Source organism: Cherax quadricarinatus, chromosome 68 (genome assembly GCF_038502225.1).
Source record: "Cherax quadricarinatus isolate ZL_2023a chromosome 68, ASM3850222v1, whole genome shotgun sequence".
NCBI lineage: Eukaryota > Metazoa > Arthropoda > Malacostraca > Decapoda > Parastacidae > Cherax > Cherax quadricarinatus.
In genome coordinates this window covers 14727687-14748582 of record NC_091359.1, presented here as the reverse complement: position 1 = coordinate 14748582, position 20896 = coordinate 14727687, and the positions used below count along the sequence as shown (strand labels likewise).

Here is a 20896-nt window from a genome sequence, read left to right as displayed (position 1 = left end):
ATAAGTCAACAACGTTTAAAGCCTAGATATCAGCCAGCAACGTTCAAGCCTAGATAAGATACACACACAATAACGTTTAAACTCCTAGATAACACAGGCAACTGGGTATCAAACCTCCTAGATAGAGAACTAGAACTTAGGCATCATACCTCCTAGACAGAAACTAGAACCTGGGTATACCTCCTAGATACCAAGAACCTGGGTATCATACCCTCCTAGATAGAGAACCAGAACCTGGGTATACCTCCTAGATACCAAGAACCTGGGTATCATACCCCTAGACAGAAAACTAGAACCTGGGTATACCTCCTAGATACCAAGAACCTGGGTATCATACGTCCTAGACAGCCAGAACCTAGGTATCATGCCTTCTAGATAGTCAGAACCTAGGTATCATACCTTCTAGAGAGCCAGAACCTAGGTATCATACCTTCTAGATAGTCAGAACCTAGGTATCATACCTTCTAGATAGTCAGAACCTAGGTATCATACCTTCTAGATAGTCAGAACCTAGGTATCATACCTTCTAGACAGAGAGACAGAACCTAGGTATCAAACCTTCTAGTCAGAACAAAGGTATCATACCTCCTAGAGAGAGTCAGTACCTAGGTATCATACCTCCTAGAGAGAGTCAGAACCTAGGTATCATACCTCCTAGAGAGAGTCAGAACCTAGGTATCATACCTCCTAGAGAGAGAGTCAGTACCCAGGTATCATACCTCCTAGACAGTCAGAACCTAGGTATCATACCTTCTAGATAAGTCAGAACCTAGGTATCATACGCTCTAGATAGAGCCAGAACCTAGGTATCATACGCTCTAGATAGAGCCAGAACCTAGGTATGATGATTCCTAGATAGAAGATGTAAATTTATATTTGATGTAATCCATTTTGGATAGTTTCCCCTGAAAGCTTGACATCAGCCATTCTAGACAGAGAAATACCATGTTCCGAATTACTATTCTGACTTAAGTGGTTCAGGGATAGGGCCTTCGGCTCACAACCGCAGTACCAGGGTTCGATCTTGGGATAGGGGGGTAGAGATGCTGTAGATGTACACTTGTATATCTGGGTGTTAGCCGACTGTTGTGAGTCGCATCCTTGGTAAGACCACCCAAAGAATCCAGTGGAAATAAACCACAACGCTTGGTTTATTTGCTTATTTAATTAAAGTCTTCATTTTTTACCTTAGTCTAAGCTTAGACCGTAACCACCTGGCCAGTTGCTGACCCCCTGCTATTTCCTACTGAGTTTAGGTATGCACAGTGTCAGCCATAATGGGTTTAGATTTCCCCCATTATTGTTATAACAATGTGCAGTTGACTCTTCAGAACCAAATTAAGGCAATGTGTGGTAATTATGAGGTACGAATGGAAGGTGCAGTTGAATGATCAATTCTCCAAATATGGTGATGTAACTCAGAATCCGCTGGTGGTGACGCAATGTGTGCATTCAGTCTTCCAGTGTGAGGAATGTTCAGGCTTGTTTCACCACCGGTAAACATACGTCATCTCTGGCAAACCAAGCTAGTCTTGCACGGTTCTTCACTGAGAGAGTGTGTGTGAAGTAACCTGAACATTCCTCCCACTGGTGTCAGGGATGTGTGAGGGGTGAGTGAGGTGAGTTTTATCTACTATAGGTGGTGTCTGAGAGCTGTATGTATCGTGGCTCAAGCCACCTCTCTAGACGTGGGAAGTTCAGCAGCGTGGGCTTATGTGATGCTCGCTCACCAGTCTACCTTGTGAAGGTACTCAAAACACTAAGAGTATGTAAAGTTAGGATTTAACATCAATGAAAATAATTACGTTACCTACAATACTGTTAAGATTCAACAATGTTTTCTTGAGATCTGTGACGGAAATATACGGATTTGTTTTCCACATTTTAAACTTTATGCCCAAGTGGTTTCTCATTTTTTGAAAACCAGTTTTGGGGCACTGAAATCTCTGTTTACACTGTTTGCACTAAAGCCCACGCTGCTGTCAACAGCACACAGTCATATCACGCTGTTTGTAGTTTAGGATCACAAGCCGAGAGATTGGTAAACATATCAAGAAAAGTATACCTCGTTGCCACCCCCATCTCCTCCTCCTCCTACATTAGCTCTGCCCCCTTTTCCCTTCTTGCCTCTCTGCTTTTCAGAAAGGGGAAAAAGGAAGAACATGATGAGAAAAGGAAAGCCACGCGGGAGTTAGCTTGTAGGGTTGGCAGGGTTACACAGACAATTAAATCACGTTAAGGTGGCATCCACACCTCACTACATAACCACACTCTTTTGTTTCTATAGTCCGTTCTTTCTGATACAACCCGTCCTGGAAGGTGACTAGATAATGATCAGCCAATCAATATTCAGCTCACTTCAGCAAAACAACAAAATTCTGGCTTTTGATTTGCTACTTAAAATGGATTATATAGGAAGGTTTAGGATGCCAGCCAAGTCAGCAGGTATTGGTGGGCAACCCAGAGGAGAGTCGAGGGAATGAGTATCGAGTCGAAATGGTGATGGTGCGTATTAAGGGGGTACAAGAGATGTTTGTCAACCAGGGGATGATTGCACAGGGATCTAATGCTAAGATAGGAAGAGTAAGATAGAAAGGTACACACGGAGAGAGAAAAAGAGAGAGAGACAGAGAGACTACGTTACGATCAATACGCTATTTCTATTATGACACAGCTTTCTCGCACCACACCACCATTCCTGAGAAACGCTGGACAGTATCCAGTGATCTCTGGGCAACTCACAATCAGACAACAGACATCATAAGCCCATCAGGCAAGCCTCTGAGTGCCTCAAGGTAATCTCGACTACCTGAAGCCTCCACGAGTCACCCAAGACACTGATTCCTGTCTCTGATACGTACAATTGTACATCCTTGTGAAGCACTCTGTGTACAACACTATCTACTAACTCTCCAGTCTGGGTGGCCCACACTTGCGCCCTCTCTTTCACTATCAACTCACACTTAACATTTTCATTACCACAGGTGCATAAAGCCTACAATGTTCGTTAGATCTGAGTTAGAGTGTGAAGGTGAGGTTGAAGGAGAGCGCAAGTGCAATGTTCAAATATATGAATAGCCTCCTGGGGACCCGAGACAGTGTCTACACTCACCAACAATAATGATAGTGAGAAACAAATTTCTCAGGAAGAACCATGTCTACACTCACTAGTGAAAGGAATAAACAAAGTTCTCTAGATGTACTTTGTCTACGATCGACATCACCGATGACAAGGTTAGACACGGCCCTCTATTACAAGCAGAAGCTTGTCTACATACACCAACACTAGTGACAGGGTTAGACACAGCCCTCCATAAGAACCTTTGTAAACGCACCATCACTGCACTCATGGTACAGACACAGTTCTCCGGTACCTGAGCACCTGACATAATACACAAGAATTCACAACAAAATTTAACAACACGTAAGAAAGGTAGCTGTGGTAGGCACTGAAAAACACACAAAAAAAATAGTAGAGGCACATTGTTTTTTACTCACAAGCAAGACAAAAGCACGTTAGCAAAGAGTCGTAATATAATAAGAAATTTGGAAACTTAGAACAAATATATATATATATATATATATATATATATATATATATATATATATATATATATATATATATATATATATATATATATGAGAGGAGAAAACAAAATATCAAGGCAAAAATATACAGTGATTTAGACTTGAGTTGCAAGATCTTTCGGGTATCTCCAATAGTGAATTTTTATCTGTCGGACGTCTGAGACAGTGGGAGCACAGCAAGCCTATAAGACTACCTTTCGCTCGCTTTCGACCTTTTAGAAGTGGGTAAAACTTAAAGCAGGGCGAAACGTCACGAAGAGTCAAGAGTTGCTGTGCATCACATGTGTGTGCGCGTGTATACTTACTGGTGATGGGTCTTCAGGCACCAGTGAGAGCCTCGCTAGTGACGCTCTTAACAATGTAAAGTGATACGTAGCGGAGCGAGACTTGTTATCACAAGACGCTTCGCTCTAAATAGAGCCTCATCAAGACTAAATGGAACTTTATCAATTCTAAACATAGTTTTATCAAGTGTAAACAAAAGCTCCATCAAGCGTGAACAAGCTCCATTAGGTGTAAAAAAAAAAAGTTTTTTTTACACTCAAGTCTAAATAGACGTGAAGAAACCCTATATAATGCGAAACGTCGTTTAGCGAATAAGACTCGCCCAACTACGCACGTTTTACACGTCTCTTACGCGGGCTACACATCACTGACTACACAGTAGTGCTGTGAGGGGGGAGGGGCGACTGCAGAGCAATGCACCAGATGGAGTCACTGCACAGTAGTGGTTCTGCTAAGGACCGCACAGCAGTGCTCAGTGTAAGGCTAGTAGCTATAGCAATGATGTCGTTACGTAGCTTCTGTGCCTCATGCAATAGGGGAGGGGGGGGGAGGTAACAAATGAGGCAATTCCCAACCCCTACTAACAGGGACACAACATATATACACTAAGAGAGGAGGTTATTCTCTCGGTATATATACACGTTAATCCCTATTTAAGAGATTAAAGTATTCTCGTCTGGTGGTTAAAAGGTTTTACGTGCAGTCATAATGACGCTAGGGTAGTTGACAGGCTTTAAACTAAATTAACCAACCAACCAACAGGGGATGAGAATAACCACGTCATTTGTCGCCAGAAATTCTAAAAACTGCCCTGCCAAGGTTGGCGTGCTGGAGGGTTCGGCAGAGTGCACGCCGTGTGGCCTACTACTGCGCCTCTTCCAGGTACTCTCTCGGCTACATGAAGGTAGCGCCCCGTCCTCCACGTTCACAGTAAAACATACTTACGCACATTCTTAAGATAGGTTAGATTCAGTTAGCTTAAGGTAAATTTCTATCGGCGCTAAGTTAGGCCGCTATGGTAGACTGAGTGTAAGACAGAATTAACCCATCCAGAAGTTACGTAATGATATTTAACTGTTTCCTTGTGGAAGGTAAATAATAATAATAATAATATTATTATTATTTTTATTATTATTATTATTATTATTATTATTATTATTATTATTATTATTATCATCATCATCAGTTATTATACTCAATATTAACCCACGTGAAGACAGAAACTCAGAAGATAAATTGATCTGTATATATGGATCCACTTCTGGGATCCTCTTCAGCAGATGAAGAGAAGCCCAAAAGGTAGTCCAAATATACAGATCAATTTATCTTATGTGTTTTTGTCTCCATGTGGGTTATTATTAAGCACTGACAATTGTTCATTACACTTTAGTTATCCATTAATTATTATTATTATTATTATTATTATTATTAGCGTCATGGTGCTACGGTCTTCTATATAAAAGTTACACTAGGAATCAAGAGAAAATTCTACAGAATTACACCCTTTAAGAGACTGCCTTGATATTGGTTAAGGGATCGTAATCCAAGGAATTGGAGCACCTTTCCCTTCCTTAGATTAAACTTAAACACCTTCCAATAACCCTCCTCCTCTCCCCCAAAAGAGGCCTTGTATGATCTGCTGCTTTAGCGCTTCCTCAATAATAATAATAATAATAATAATAATAATAATAATAATAATAATAATAATAATAATAATAATAGCCACACAATACCTGGAGGAGCTTAAGACCCTCTTGCACGGAACTCTTGATGACAATGTAGGATGGTAGGGACGGAGGTTCGACTCCTGGTGAATCGTGATGGTAAGGGTAGTGAGTGATACAGTCCCGGGTGGGCCAACTGATAGGTCTGCATAGGTCTAATAGGTGAGAGGGTCCCGGATAGGTCTAGTAAAGCAGTAGTGGTCCTGGACAAGTCTAGCTGAGCAGTAGAGGTCCTGGATAGTCTAGTAGATCACTAGTGGTTCATAGGTAGGTCTAGTAAACCTGTAGTGGTCCTGGATACGTCTAGTAAATTAGAAGTGGTCCTGGATAGGCCTAGTAAACCAGTAGTGGTCCTGGATAGATCTAGTAAACCAGCAGTGGTCCTGGATAGGCTTAGTAAACCAGTGGTGGTCCTGAATAGGTCTATTAAACCAGTAGTGGTCCTACGTCTAGTAGACCATTAGAGGTCCTGGATAGGTCTAGTAGAGCAGTAGTGGTCCTGGATAGTCTATTAAACCAGTAGTGGTCCTGGATAGGTCTAGTAAACCAGTAGTGGTCCTGGATAGGTCTAGTAGACCAGTAGGGGTCCTATGTCTAGTAGACCAGTAGTGGTCCTACGTCTAGTAGACCAGTAGTGGTCTACCAGGTGTGAGGGTCAGGGGTAAACATCTATTTTTGGGTCCGGTAGTAGGGGGTTTTGGGCTGGTATTTGAGTTAGAAATGAGGGAAGGGGAGAGGGGAGGAAAGGGAAGGGGAGGAGAGAAGATAAGAGAGAAGTGAGGAGAGGGGAGAAGAGGAGAGGGGAGGAGAGGGGAGGAGAGTAGAGGAGAGGAGAGGAGAGGAGAGGGGAGGTGAGGGGAGGACAGGAGAGGACAGGAGAGGGAAGGAGAGGAGAGGGGAGGGGAGGGGAGGAGAAGAGAGGAGAGGAGAGGGAAGGAGAGGAGAGGAGAGGAGAGAAGAGGGGAGGGGAGGGGAGGGGAGGAGAGGAGAGGAAAGGAGAGGGAAGGAGAGGAGAGGAGAGGAGAGGAGAGGGGAGGAGAGGACAGGAATGGACAGGAGAGGGAAGGAGAGGAAAGGAGAGGAGAGGAGAGGAGAGGAGAGGAGAGGAGAGGAGAGGAGAGGAGAGGGAAGAAGAGGAGTGGAGAGGAGAGGAGGGAAGGAGAGGAGAGGAGAGGAGGGAAGGAGAGAGAAGGAGAGGAGAGGAGAGAGAAGGAGAGGAGAGGGGAGGGGAGGATTGAGGAGAAGAGGGGAGGGGAGGATTGAGGAGAAGAGGGGAGGGGAGGATTGAGGAGAAGAGGGGAGGGGTTTCAAGTTAACCTCACGACCACAACATTGGTTTTCCAACGCATTAGAGCCCAGGTGTTTCACCACAGTATTAAACAAGAGGTGTGTCTCCTCACGCCCAAGGTTAGCTTCAGCTAAGATAACTGTCCCTAGCTTAAGTTAGCTTAGCTCAGATTAAATTAGTTTTTTAGTTTGACTTACGTTACTCTAGATGGGATTTATCGTAATTTACGTTACACTGCCTTATGTTAGATTAGGATAGGCCTCTTTCATTGAACAATTTAAAATCGTTTATAACCAACTCGAGTGAGGGGATTTATATATATATATATATATATATATATATATATATATATATATATATATATATATATATATATTTATATATATATATATATATATATATATATATATATATATATATATATATATATATATATATATATATATATATATATATATATATATATATATATATATATATATATATATATATATATATTTATAATATATATATATATATATATATATATATATATATATATATATATATATATATATATATATATATATATATATATATATATATATATATATATATATATATATATTTATAATATATATATATATATATATATATATATATATATATATATATTTATAATATATATATATATATATATATATATATATATATTTATAATATATATATATATATATATTTATATATATATATATATATATATATATATATATATATATATATATATATATATATATATATATATATATGCATGCATGCATGCGACTGTGGTACGCAAATACGTTAGAAAATCAACGCAAATTTTGAAGCCGTATTGATGGGGGTCGTCAGGTGGTCAGTTTGAAGAGAATGGGTCATAATAGGGAGTCAGATAATGTCCATAGCCTGGTTGTGGATGGGTGGGTGGGGGAGTTAAGATAAGATAATGGGGTTAAGGAATTTAAACAAGTCATCAGACACTAGTGGAAAGCACTAGAGCTCTCTGGTGTACCATCAGAGTACAAGCCAGGGCAAGCCTCACTCACTACTGCTGCTGCTGCTGCTGCTGAGGGCTACCTTAACGCCCTCTTGGACTAACATGGACTCATTCTAGTGCTAGAGTCCCTCGGTGGAGTGTGAGTGCCTCTAGATGGATATTTAAGACAGTTTCAGACTCACAGATCACCCTCAAATCGGAGAGAAAATTTTAAACATCATCTTGGACCATCCTGGACTGCTGTACACAACAAGGAACTTACTCAAGTTTATACATGTCAATTTATCCTATATTCCGTACTGTACTTTACAATAATGAGGTTTATTACTGGCATTTATCAAGTGTGACTTCAGAAGTATTCTAGGACAGATGGACCAACATGTCGTCTAGAATATGGTCTCCAATTTCAGCTTAATTGTTAACAGTTCCGGTGTTGTGACTTCTATAAGGAACATCTAATACAATAAATTTTTCTTCGATATTATTTGCAAAATCAGCGAATCTATAACAATTTTTGGTTATTTAAACATTCAATCTGCTTTAAAAATGAAATTTTCAATTAGTAATTGCAAAATAATCATTACAACAATTACTATTGTCGTGGGAATAAATGGAGGCCTCCGCCACCCATCTATCAGACTGCTCCCAAGAACCAATAGACTTTTATATTCGTAATTTGTTTAAATTTCCATCTATCGTATTGAGAAACGAAAACAATAAACTTTTCTAAGCTAGTTTAGTGTACACGTATTAAACCCGTACCAGTAGGTGTTATACGCAAAAAAAAAAAAAAACCAGAGAAACACAACAAAATTAAACTAAATAAAAATAAAGAATATTAAGTAATAATAATAATAGTAATGATAATCTATGTAATAATAAAGACGTAGTGCAGGCATATCTTACTTCTTTCTTTTTCCTTCCAAATTTCATTCCACCTCCCTGGAAGAATTAAGGGAAAAAAGGAAAAATGACAATTATGAAATAGATAATGAGTAGATATTTGAGGACGGAAGAACGGTAGATTGTGTGTGGGAAGAGTGTGTGGGAGGGTAGATTGTGTGTGTGGGAAGAGTGTGTGGGAGGGTAGATTGTGTGTGTGGGAAGTGTGGGAGGGTAGATTGTGTGTGTGGGAAGAGTGTGTGGGAGGGTAGATTGTGTGTGTGGGAAGAGTGTGTGGGAGGGTAGATTGTGTGTGTGGGAAGAGTGTGTGGGAGGGTAGAGTGTGTGTGTGGGAAGTGTGTGTGGGAGGGTAGATTGTGTGTGTGGGAAGAGTGTGTGGGAGGGTAGATTGTGTGTGTGGGAAGAGTGTGTGGGAGGGTAGAGTGTGTGTGTGGGAAGTGTGTGTGGGAGGGTAGATTGTGTGTGTGGGAAGAGTGTGTGGGAGGGTAGAGTGTGTGTGTGGGAAGTGTGTGTGGGAGGGTAGATTGTGTGTGTGGGAAGAGTGTGTGGGAGGGTAGATTGTGTGTGTGGGAAGAGTGTGTGGGAGGGTAGATTGTGTGTGTGGGAAGAGTGTGTGGGAGGGTAGATTGTGTGTGTGGGAAGAGTGTGTGGGTGGGTAGATTGTGTGTGTGGGAAGAGTGTGTGGGAGGGTAGATTGTGTGTGGGAAGAGTGTGTGGGAGGGTAGATTGTGTGTGTGGGAAGAGTGTGTGGGAGGGTAGAGTGTGTGTGTGGGAAGAGTGTGTGGGAGGGTAGATTGTGTGTGTGGGAAGAGTGTGTGGGAGGGTAGATTGTGTGTGTGGGAAGAGTGTGTGGGAGGGCAGATTGTGTGTGTGGGAAGAGTGTGTGGGAGGGTAGATTGTGTGTGTGGGAAGAGTGTGTGGGAGGGTAGATTGTGTGTGTGGGAAGAGTGTGTGGGAGGGTAGATTGTGTGTGTGGGAAGAGTGTGTGGGAGGGTAGATTGTGTGTGTGGGAAGAGTGTGTGGGAGGGTAGATTGTGTGTGTGGGAAGAGTGTGTGGGAGGGTAGAGTGTGTGTGTGGGAAGAGTGTGTGGGAGGGTAGATTGTGTGTGTGGGAAGAGTGTGTGGGAGGGTAGATTGTGTGTGTGGGAAGAGTGTGTGGGAGGGCAGATTGTGTGTGTGGGAAGAGTGTGTGGGAGGGTAGATTGTGTGTGTGGGAAGAGTGTGTGGGAGGGTAGATTGTGTGTGTGGGAAGAGTGTGTGGGAGGGTAAATTGTGTGTGTGGGAAGAGTGTGTGGGAGGGTAGATTGTGTGTGTGGGAAGAGTGTGTGTGGGAGGGTAGATTGTGTGTGTGGGAAGTGTGTGGGAGGGTAGATTGTGTGTGTGGGAAGAGTGTGTTTACCTGGAGTTTACCTGGAGGGTTGATTGTGTGTTGGAAGAGTGTGTGGGAGGGCAGATTGTGTGTGTGGGAAGAGTGTGTGGGAGGGTAGATTGTGTGTGTGGGAAGAGTGTGTGTGGGAGGGTAGATTGTGTGTGTGAGAAGTGTGTGGGAGGGTAGATTGTGTGTGTGGAAAGAGTGTGTGGGAGGGTAGATTGTGTGTGTGGGAAGAGTGTGTGGGAGGGCAGATTGTGTGTGTGGGAAGAGTGTGTGGGAGGGTAGATTGTGTGTGTGGGAAGAGTGTGTGTGGGAGGGTAGATTGTGTGTGTGGGAAGTGTGTGGGAGGGTAGATTGTGTGTGTGGGAAGAGTGTGTTTACCTGGAGTTTACCTGGAGGGTAGATTGTGTGTTGGAAGAGTGTGTGGGAGGGCAGATTGTGTGTGTGGGAAGAGTGTGTGGGAGGGCAGATTGTGTGTGTGGGAAGAGTGTGGGAGGGTAGATTGTGTGTGTGGGAAGTGTGTGGGAGGGTAGATTGTGTGTGTGGGAAGAGTGTGTGGGAGGGTAGATTGTGTGTGTGGGAAGAGTGTGTGGGAGGGCAGATTGTGTGTGTGGGAAGAGTGTGTGGGAGGGTAGATTGTGTGTGTGGGAAGAGTGTGTGTGGGAGGGTAGATTGTGTGTGTGAGAAGTGTGTGGGAGGGTAGATTGTGTGTGTGAGAAGTGTGTGGGAGGGTAGATTGTGTGTGTGGGGAGAGTGTGTAGGAGGGTAGATTGTGTATGTGGGAAGTGTGTGGGAGGGTAGATTGTGTGTGTGTGTGAGGGAAGGTTGTGTGTGTGTGAGGGAAGATTGTGTGTGTGTGAGGGAAGATTGTGTGTGTGGGAGGGTAGATTGTGTGTGTGGGAGGGTAGACTGTGTGTGTGGGAGGGTAGATTGTATGTGTGGGAAGTGTGTGGAAGGGTAGACTGTGTGTGTGGGAGAAGTGTGGGAGGGTAGATTGTGTGTGGGAAGAGTGTGTGGGAGGGTAGATTGTGTGTGTGGGAAGTGTGTGGGAGAGTACATTGTGTGTGAGAAGTGTGTGGGAGGGTAGATTGTGTGTGGGAGGAGTGTGTGGGAGGGTAGACTGTGTGTGTGGGAAGAGTGTGGGAGGGTAGATTGTGTGTGTGGGAAGTGTGTGGAAGGGTAGATTGTATGTGTGGGAAGAGTGTGGGAGGGTAGATTGTGTGTGTGGGAAAAGTGTGTGGGAGGGTAGATTGTGTGTGGGAAGTGTGGGAGGGTAGATTGTGTGTGTGGGAAGTGTGGGAGGGTAGATTGTGTGTGTGGGAAGAGTGTGGGAAGGTAGATTGTGTGTGGAAGGGTAGATTGTATGTGTGGGAAGAGTGTGGGAGGGTAGATTGTGTGTGTGGGAGGGTAGATTGTGTGTGCGGGAAAAGTGTGGGAGGGTAGATTGTGTGTGTGAGAGGGAAGATTGTGTGTGGGAAGAGAGTGTGGGAGGGTAGACTGTGTATGGGAGGGTAGACTGTGTGTGTGTGTATACATACTAGTCCAGTGTAAATATTCTCTCACACACACACAGGGAAGCTACACTGATGTTTGATTTTTGACTCAAGGAACTGAGTCCACTCTGCCTCAGTGGATTAAACATGATTACTTACCATTCACCTAGGTGTTGCAGCACCCCTACAGATTTACCGCTTCCCACTGACTGTATGAATCATAATCATAACACATACTCGGAAACAACTGGACTTTAGTATGTGATACAGTGGTTGTTTTATGCTGTTAGTGAGGCAGCGACTGTTTTATGCTGTTAGTGAGGCAGCGACTGTTTTATGCTGTTAGTGAGGCAGCGACTGTTTTATGCTGTTAGTGAGGCAGCGACTGCTTTCTGCTGTTTGTAAGGCAATGACAGTTTTCTACTGTTTGTGGGGCAGTGACTGTTTTGTACTGTTAGTGAGGCAATGACTGTTTTATGCTGTTTGTGAGGCAATGACTGTTTTATGCTGTTTGTGAGGCAATAACTGTTTTATGCTGTTTGTGAGGCAGTGACTGTTTTATGCTGTTTGTGAGGCAATGACTATTTTATGCTGTTTGTGAGGCAGTGACAGTTTTCTACTGTTTGTGGGACAGTGACTGTTTTCTGTTAGTGAGGCAGTGACTATTTTCTGCTGTCTGTGAGGCAATGACTGTTCTACTGTTTGTAAGTCAGTAATGGTTTTTCTTTATATTTGGAGGGACGAAATAGGTATGTACAGCTGTTTAGGATCGATTTTAAGCAGTTGTTTCAGTTCGTAAGCGTGTGATGGGAAGAGTGGCAGTAGAGTGTGTCAGGGGAAAGAGAAGCAGCTGCTTCAGTTTCTAGAGTGTATCTGGGAGAGAGGAGCAGCATCCCCTAGTGTGTCTGAGGTGTAGTCTTTGAGTCAGTAGAGTTCCTGAAGTGAGACATTAAACAACACTGCACTGACTGACACATAAAGTAAAAGCATGTTCCCACTCTGTGGGTACTGAACGTTCCTTGATGCATTACATACTGGGTTAAACATACAAAAGAGCATACCACAAGAGTATAAGGCAGTATTCAATATATACGTAAGCAATATAGGATAATACATTAATGCCCTATGAATATGTATAGATAATTCAAGTTGAGGGGGAAAAAAAGATTTGAGTTCTAATATATTAATAGGGAATACAGACTAAGGGAAAGTTGTTAATTCTAAGAGAGCATTACAATGGGGTTAATGGTTCTTTAAGGGTTGAGTATCTACAAGGGTGTACAACAGCTCTTCAAGAGGCAACAGACTACAAAAGGGTTTCAAGAGGACGCTGTCCGGCTTACATTATGATCTGACTGGCAAATGGTGCCGACAAGTTTGGCAAAGAGATAATTTACAGAGAAATTCTTTACTCCGGCAAAGTTCTGCAATATGTCCTAAAAAACTGTTGCCGTGCAAGCTCTTTACCACCTTCCGGCTTACAAATACACTCGCCTACTTACACCCACTCAGCCTATACTCCCTCACACTGTTTACCATCTCCAGCGAGAGGGGGAGGGGGCGGAGTGACGCCACTCAAGAAGGCGAAATCCGGATTGCCAGCGAAAACGTAAACAATGTGAGAGAGGCTGGAGGCTGGCGTGGGAAGGAGGGTGGCCGTGCTGCAGGCTCGGATCAAGTCCTCTTGAACATAACATCAAAAATGCACAAGCTTATACGAAACTCACACTTATGAAGGCGTCTGTATGGACGGGAAGGCTAAGAGCACATCAAAATAATACACATTCAACAGTTCCAAGCTAGTTCACATTAAACACATACATTACTCAACATTTTTTTTAAATGAACAAGTCTAAGGTTAGAAAAACCAAAGTTGAATATAAGAGTTGCAAGAAGACACTAAGGAATAAGAGGACAGTTAATATTTGATATATTCAAGAGAATTAATTATGCAGCGTACGGAGAAACCAGTCTTAAATAACAAAGTCGCATAATACCGTGACTGGAACAATATATAAAAAACCCGCAAATGGGAGAAATACGCTTATGACAACATTTCAGTCCGACTTGGACCATTGTCAATAGTCCAAGTCGGACCGGAACGTCCTCATAAGCTTCCTTCTCCTATGTGTGGGTTGTCTGTGTATCGCACCAGTCTTAGTCGTCTGTGAAGAGAAAGATGGAAAGTGACCTTCCAATGAGTCAAACCTGATCACCTTCCAGTACCCAAACACTGTATTACTTACGATGTAGTGCTTCCCCCAGAATATTTTGGTGCTGTGACCGCCTACTGTCCCACACACCAGAAATCTGGTTTCTCCGTACCTATCTGTCTCATCGGCCATGTCTAGGTCAAACTGCTCAGTCATTCTTTTATGTAAGAAGCTGTGAAGGACGCTTTATCCGAGGAAGTGGACCTGTTCTCCCTTTCCTCGGATTAACATTGATTGCCTCCCGTTGGCAAGGCACTAAATTACCCCTACGTGCTTAGCGCTTCCCAGTGATCAATCTATTCCTTCCTTGTTGAGATCACTTGGTTTCTGATTATCACAGTTATATTTCCCAATATTCTTGTCTCCGCTCTCACACCCAATTTTAGTTGCCCCATTTCTCATATTCCCCCCCCCCCCCTTCCTTCCCCATTTCCTGTCTCATATATTAAAGTTTTTAACCTCCTTCACTTCCCTCCCTCCTTGTCTGTCTCCATCAACATAACACCCCGCGTCACCGCTCTTACCTCCCCCTCCTCCTTCTTCTTTTGTAGTTCATTCTTCTTAGCATTTTCCTCGGCGATGCGAGCTTCTATGGCAGCGAGACTCTCTCTGGTGAACGGACGAAATACGCTGCGTTCCTCCTCATTCAGTGACTCTGATTCCTCGCTCATTGTCTACTGCTGTGGTCGGGACATGACCGCCTCCCTGCTCACACTGCCCGCTACACTCTCAACCCCTGCGTCAGGCTCACACTGCTGCTCCTGCTGTTGGTGCTCTTCTGCGGTGGCCACTGCTTCTCCCTCACTCCTCCAGCAGCTCCACCACTAGGGAGAAAGAAAATATAAAGTTAGTTGTAGCCAGTTCTGAGTGTTTTAGTGTATGACAGAAGGAAACACACTCACGCATTTAAATATAAGTTTATATATTAAAGAACTTTTTGACTTGTTTCACTTTGATGTGTGTGTGTGTGTATGTGTGTGTGTGTGTGTGTGTGTGTGTGTGTGTGTGTGTGTGTGTGTGTGTGTGTGTGTGTGTGTGTGTGTGTGTGTGTGTGTAGTTTCTCGGCGAAGAAATTAGAAAAATATTTGATATTGCCACGAAACTGCAGTACCTACTAAGAAGTTCGTGGAATCAGCGTTGCTGGCAGCTAGAAAAACTTATCATAAGACTGAACCTAGAATAACACCTCAGATCAAGAATGTGCTGATTCTCAGCCGAATGCTCTTAGAAAAATGATCATACAAGTAGTTTTTTAAGAATTCACGGACTGTTAAAAGAATCTTGATAAAGAATTCTCCTCACCAATGTGTTGGTAGTGTGTGCAGAGCTGGTTGTAATAGTTGCAACTTATCTCATGTGGGACAGCCTGGCAAACCTCTAGATGTTAGGATATCACAACACAAATATTCGATACAAAGTGCCCAGGAATCAAATGCGATTTTCAGCCACCTAAGAGTCTGCCAATAACTCAGCATATTGGTCAGAAGCCAGAATCATCATCCCTTCTTCCACTTGACTCGAATGGAATATTGAAGAACCGGCAATTATAAAATATGATAAATGTTCATTATATATTAGACTCGTTTATAGTAGAGGCTATCACGAATAACCTAAAACCGGACTCCTATACGAACGCCATGGAATGTCAGAAGTGCTGCAGTGTCACAACGAGGAACTAGAGCCTGGATTTTGGGTTATCCAAAGCACTTAATATGATAACTGTACTTATGTGTACCTGTTCCTAAATAAACTTATATATTCAATAATCACAATACACAGGTAATATCACAATATGCAAAATAACCACTGTGAAAAAAAAAGTCAATTTCCAAGAAATTTCGTGATGTCTCACATTATCAAGGAACTGTAAACAATATGAGAATGAAACCTTTGACGACGTTTCGGTTCGACAATGACACACTGTGTCGGTTAAATGTGTATTGTTCCAGACACGGTATTGTATCTTTCTATTCTTTTGATTTATAAGATTAGGAAACAAACCACGGAACTGGTGGGGTTAGAACCCACGGCTAGTGAGTCGTAAAACTCAAGGCCAGTACTGGCCTGGAGTTTTACGACTCATTTTCCAAGAGTTCAAACGCCACCCGTTCCGTGGTTTGTTTACAATCGTGTCATTACTATTTCATGAGTCATAACATTAGGAAGCTAAGACAAATGCAAAAGTGCGATTTGAGCAGCGCAATCGTATGTTGATGTCTGTATGGCTTCTTTGACATCGTATTGGCAGTATTCTTGTCGATGTAGTGTTTCCTTAGCATTGTGTCAGCGGTGTTCTTGTCGATGTAAGGCTTCTTTAACATTATATTAGCTGTGTTCTTGTCGATGTAAGGCTTCTTTAACATTATATTAGCTGTGTTCTTGTCGATGTAAGGCTTCTTTAACATTATATTAGCGGTGTTCTTGTCGCTGTAAGGCTTCTTTAACATTATATTAGCGGTGTTCTTGTCGATGTAAGGCTTCTTTAACATTATATTAGCGGTGTTCTTGTCGATGTAAGGCTTCTTTAACATTATATTAGCTGTGTTCTTGTCGATGTAAGGCTTCTTTAACATTATATTAGCTGTGTTCTTGTCGATGTAAGGCTTCTTTAACATTATATTAGCTGTGTTCTTGTCGATGTAAGGCTTCTTTAACATTATATTAGCGGTGTTCTTGTCGATGTAAGGCTTCTTTAACATTATATTAGCGGTGTTCTTGTCGCTGTAAGGCTTCTTTAACATTATATTAGCGGTGTTCTTGTCGATGTAAGGCTTCTTTAACATTATATTAGCGGTGTTCTTGTCGATGTAAGGCTTCTTTAACATTATATTAGCGGTGTTCTTGTCGCTGTAAGGCTTCTTTAACATTATATTAGCGGTGTTCTTGTCGATGTAAGGCTTCTTTAACATTATATTAGCGGTGTTCTTGTCGATGTAAGGCTCCTTTAACATTATATTAGCGGTGTTCTTGTCACTGTAAGGCTTCTTTAACATTATATTAGCTGTGTTCTTGTCACTGTAAGGCTTCTTTAACATTATATTAGCTGTGTTCTTGTCACTGTAAGGCTTCTTTAACATTATATTAGCTGTGTTCTTGTCACTGTAAGGCTTCTTTAACATTATATTAGCTGTGTTCTTGTCGATGTAAGGATTCTTTAACATTATATTAGCGGTGTTCTTGTCGCTGTAAGGCTTCTTTAACATTATATTAGTGGTGTTCTTGTCGATGTAAGGCTTCTTTAACATTATATTAGCTGTGTTCTTGTCGATGTAAGGATTCTTTAACATTATATTAGCGGTGTTCTTGTCACTGTAAGGCTTCTTTAACATTATATTAGCTGTGTTCTTGTCGATGTAAGGATTCTTTAACATTATATTAGCGGTGTTCTTGTCGCTGTAAGGCTTCTTTAACATTATATTAGTGGTGTTCTTGTCGATGTAAGGCTTCTTTAACATTATATTAGCTGTGTTCTTGTCGATGTAAGGCTTCTTTAACATTATATTAGCTGTGTTCTTGTCGATGTAAGGATTCTTTAACATTATATTAGCGGTGTTCTTGTCGCTGTAAGGCTTCTTTAACATTATATTAGTGGTGTTCTTGTCGATGTAAGGCTTCTTTAACATTATATTAGCGGTGTTCTTGTCGCTGTAAGGCTTCTTTAACATTATATTAGCGGTGTTCTTGTCGATGTAAGGCTTCTTTAACATTATATTAGCGGTGTTCTTGTCGCTGTAAGGCTTCTTTAACATTATATTAGCTGTGTTCTTGTCACTTTAAGGCTTCTTTAACATTATATTAGCGGTGTTCTTGTCGATGCATGGTTTCTCTGACAATGTATTCTTGTCGATGTAGTTCATTTAGCTGTGTGTTGTGGGGCATTCATTAGGGAAAATTACAGATCTAGAGATTGTATAGAGACCCTTCACTACACGTATTAGTTTAGTTAAGCACCTTAAGTACTAGGAACATTTGGAGTCCCTTGACCTGTACTCCTTAATACGCAGGAGCGAAACATGCATCATAATCTATATCTGGAAAATCCTAGAGGGGCTCGTCCCAAATCTGCGCACAGAAACCACTCCCCCCCCCCAAAAAAAAAAAAGGCAGACGGTGCAACATACCCCCAGAGAAAAGACAGTATGTGTCCAGGACCCAGTACTGTTCAACAGCCTCTCATCATACATAAGGGGAATTACCAATAGATCCCTGGCTGTCTTCAGGTGGGAACTGAACCTAAAGTCCGTGGCTGATCAGCCGGGCTGTGGTTTGTACAATGGATTGTGTGCAGCCAGCAATAATAGCCTAGTTGATCACACTTTGATCCACCGGGAAGCCTGGTCGAGGGCCGGGTCATGGGGGAGTTGACCCCAGGAACAACTTCTAAGTAGATTTAATCGATACGCGGCATACAATAGCACTATCCTACGGGTAACATCGGCCAGATGGAAGTATGGATATCCAGAGCCATCAAGTGGTGAGCTGCCGACTCATTCTACTACTGGTGTGACAGGCAGGTGCTGCGGCATTCTGACACTTCAGAGTGAGAGTGGCTTGCCTGAGGTAGTTACCTCGATGATAAATTAGACACATGTAACAACACTCGGGTATCTTTGTTGTGGAAATATTTCGCCACACAGTGGCTTCATTAGTCAAATACAAAGAAGAACAGTACAGATCAGGAGTTTGAGGTAATCAGTCCCTCAGCCTGGAGTCGATGTAATCAGTCCATCAATCTTATCAAAATTGAGGGACTGATTACCTCAAACTCCTTCTGATCTTCACCATTCTTCTTTGTATAGGACTGATGAAGTCACTGTGTGGCGAAACGTTCCCACAATAAAGATACCCAAGTACTGCACACGTGTCTAATTTATCAACCTGTCGGTTCTCTGCACCGTTTGTCTATAGTTTCCTCCTTACTGAAACATTCCAGACAATCAGATCCATCGTAGACATTACAAGGAACATCCCAGACAATCAGATCCATCGTAGACATTACAAGGAACATCCCAGACAATCAGACCCATCGTAGACATTACAAGGAACATCCCAGACGATCAGACCCATCGTAGACATAACATGGAACATCCCAGACAATCAGATCCATCGTAGACATTACAAGGAACATCCCAGACAATCAGATCCATCGTAGACATTACAAGGAACATCCCAGACAATCAGATCCATCGTAGACATTACAAGGAACATCCCAGACAATCAGATCCATCGTAGACATTACAAGGAACATCCCAGACAATCAGATCCATCGTAGACATTACAAGGAACATCCCAGACAATCAGATCCATCGTAGACATTACAAGGAACATCCCAGACAATCAGACCCATCGTAGACATTACAAGGAACATCCCAGACAATCAGATCCATCGTAGACATTACAAGGAACATCCCAGACAATCAGATCCATCGTAGACATTACAAGGAACATCCCAGACAATCAGATACATTGTAGACATTACAAGGAACATCCCAGACAATCAGATCCATCGTAGACATTACAAGGAACATCCCAGACAAATGTCTGCCATCTCTACCACCACTGTCTGCCACCTCTACCATAACTGTCTGCCACCTCTACCACCTCTACCGTAAATGTCTGCCATCTCTACCACCACTGTCTGCCACCTCTACCATAACTGTCTGCCACCTCTACCACCACTGTCTGCCACCTCTACCGTAAATGTCTGCCATCTCTACCACCACTGTCTGCCACCTCTACCATAACTGTCTGCCACCTCTACCACCACTGTCTGCCACCTCTACCGTAAATGTCTGCCATCTCTACCACCACTGTCTGCCACCTCTACCGTAAATGTCTGCCATCTCTACCACCACTGTCTGCCACCTCTACCATAACTGTCTGCCACCTCTACCACCACTGTCTGCCACCTCTACCATAACTGTCTGCCACCTCTCTCATCACTGCCACCAGTCTGCCACCTCTACAACCACTGTCTGCCACCTCTACCACCACTGTCTGCCACCTCTACCGTAAATGTCTGCCATCTCTACCACCACTGTCTGCCACCTCTACCGTAAATGTCTGCCACCTCTACCACCACTGTCTGCCACCTCTACCATAACTGTCTGCCACCTCTCTCATCACTGCCACCAGTCTGCCACCTCTACAACCACTGTCTGCCACCTCTACCGTAACTGTCTGCCACCTCTACCACCACTGTCTGCCAACTCTACCACCACTGTCTGCCACCTCTACCGTAACTGTCTGCCACCTCTCTCATCACTGCCACCAGTCTGCCACCTCTACCATCCCTACCTGCCAACTCTACTACCACCATTGCCACCACTACCTGCCGCCTCTGCCAATGCCGGATCTGCTTGCCACTCCTGCCAATCATCTCTGCCACCTTTGTCTCCACTGCCTGCCACCACTGCCTGCCTTCACTGCTTGCCTCCACTGCCTGCCACCACTGCCTGCCTCCACTGCCTGCCGCCACTGCCTGCCACCAGTGCCTGCATTCACTGCCTGCCATCACTGCCTGCCTTCACTGCTTGCCTCCACTGCCTGCCACCACTGCCTGCCTTCACTGCCTGCCTCCACTGCCTGCCTCCACTGCCTGCCACCACTGCCTGCCACCACTGCCTGCCTCCACTGCCTGCCACCACTGCCTGCCACCACTGCCTGCCTCCACTGCCTGCCACCACTGCCTGCCATCTCTGCCACCACTGCCTGCCATCTCTGCCACCACTGCCAGCTTCCAATGCCTGCCACCACTGCCTGCCACCACAGCCAGCTTCCACTGCCTGCCACCACTGCCAGCTTCCACTGCCTGTCACCACTGCCAGCTATCACTGCCTCCCATCACTGTCTGCCACCATTGTCTGCCACCACTGCCAGCTTCCACTGTCTGCCACCACTGACAGCTATCACTGCCTCCCATCACTGCCTGTCACCACTACCAGCTATCACTGCCTCCCATAAATTCCTGCCACCACTGCCAGCTATCACTGCCTCCCATCACTGCCTGCCACCA

The 20896-nt window shown here is 43.4% G+C and overlaps 1 protein-coding gene across 9 annotated transcripts in view; it reads right to left on the bottom strand.

The window, feature by feature from the left end:
• Positions 1–20896, bottom strand: part of para (sodium voltage-gated channel paralytic) — a 431083-nt gene that overhangs the window by 261036 nt on the left and 149151 nt on the right. For 8 of the 9 annotated variants that reach the window (XM_070099700.1, XM_070099707.1, XM_070099701.1 and 5 more), the window contains 2 exons: positions 14406–14705; positions 8807–8842 (listed from right to left, as the gene is read on the bottom strand). In XM_070099700.1, the coding sequence (XP_069955801.1) occupies positions 8807–8842; positions 14406–14552 (183 nt within the window). In that variant the 5' untranslated portion in view covers positions 14553–14705. The remainder of the gene's footprint in view (positions 1–8806; positions 8843–14405; positions 14706–20896) is intronic. The other variant, XM_070099705.1, reaches the window with a different exon arrangement.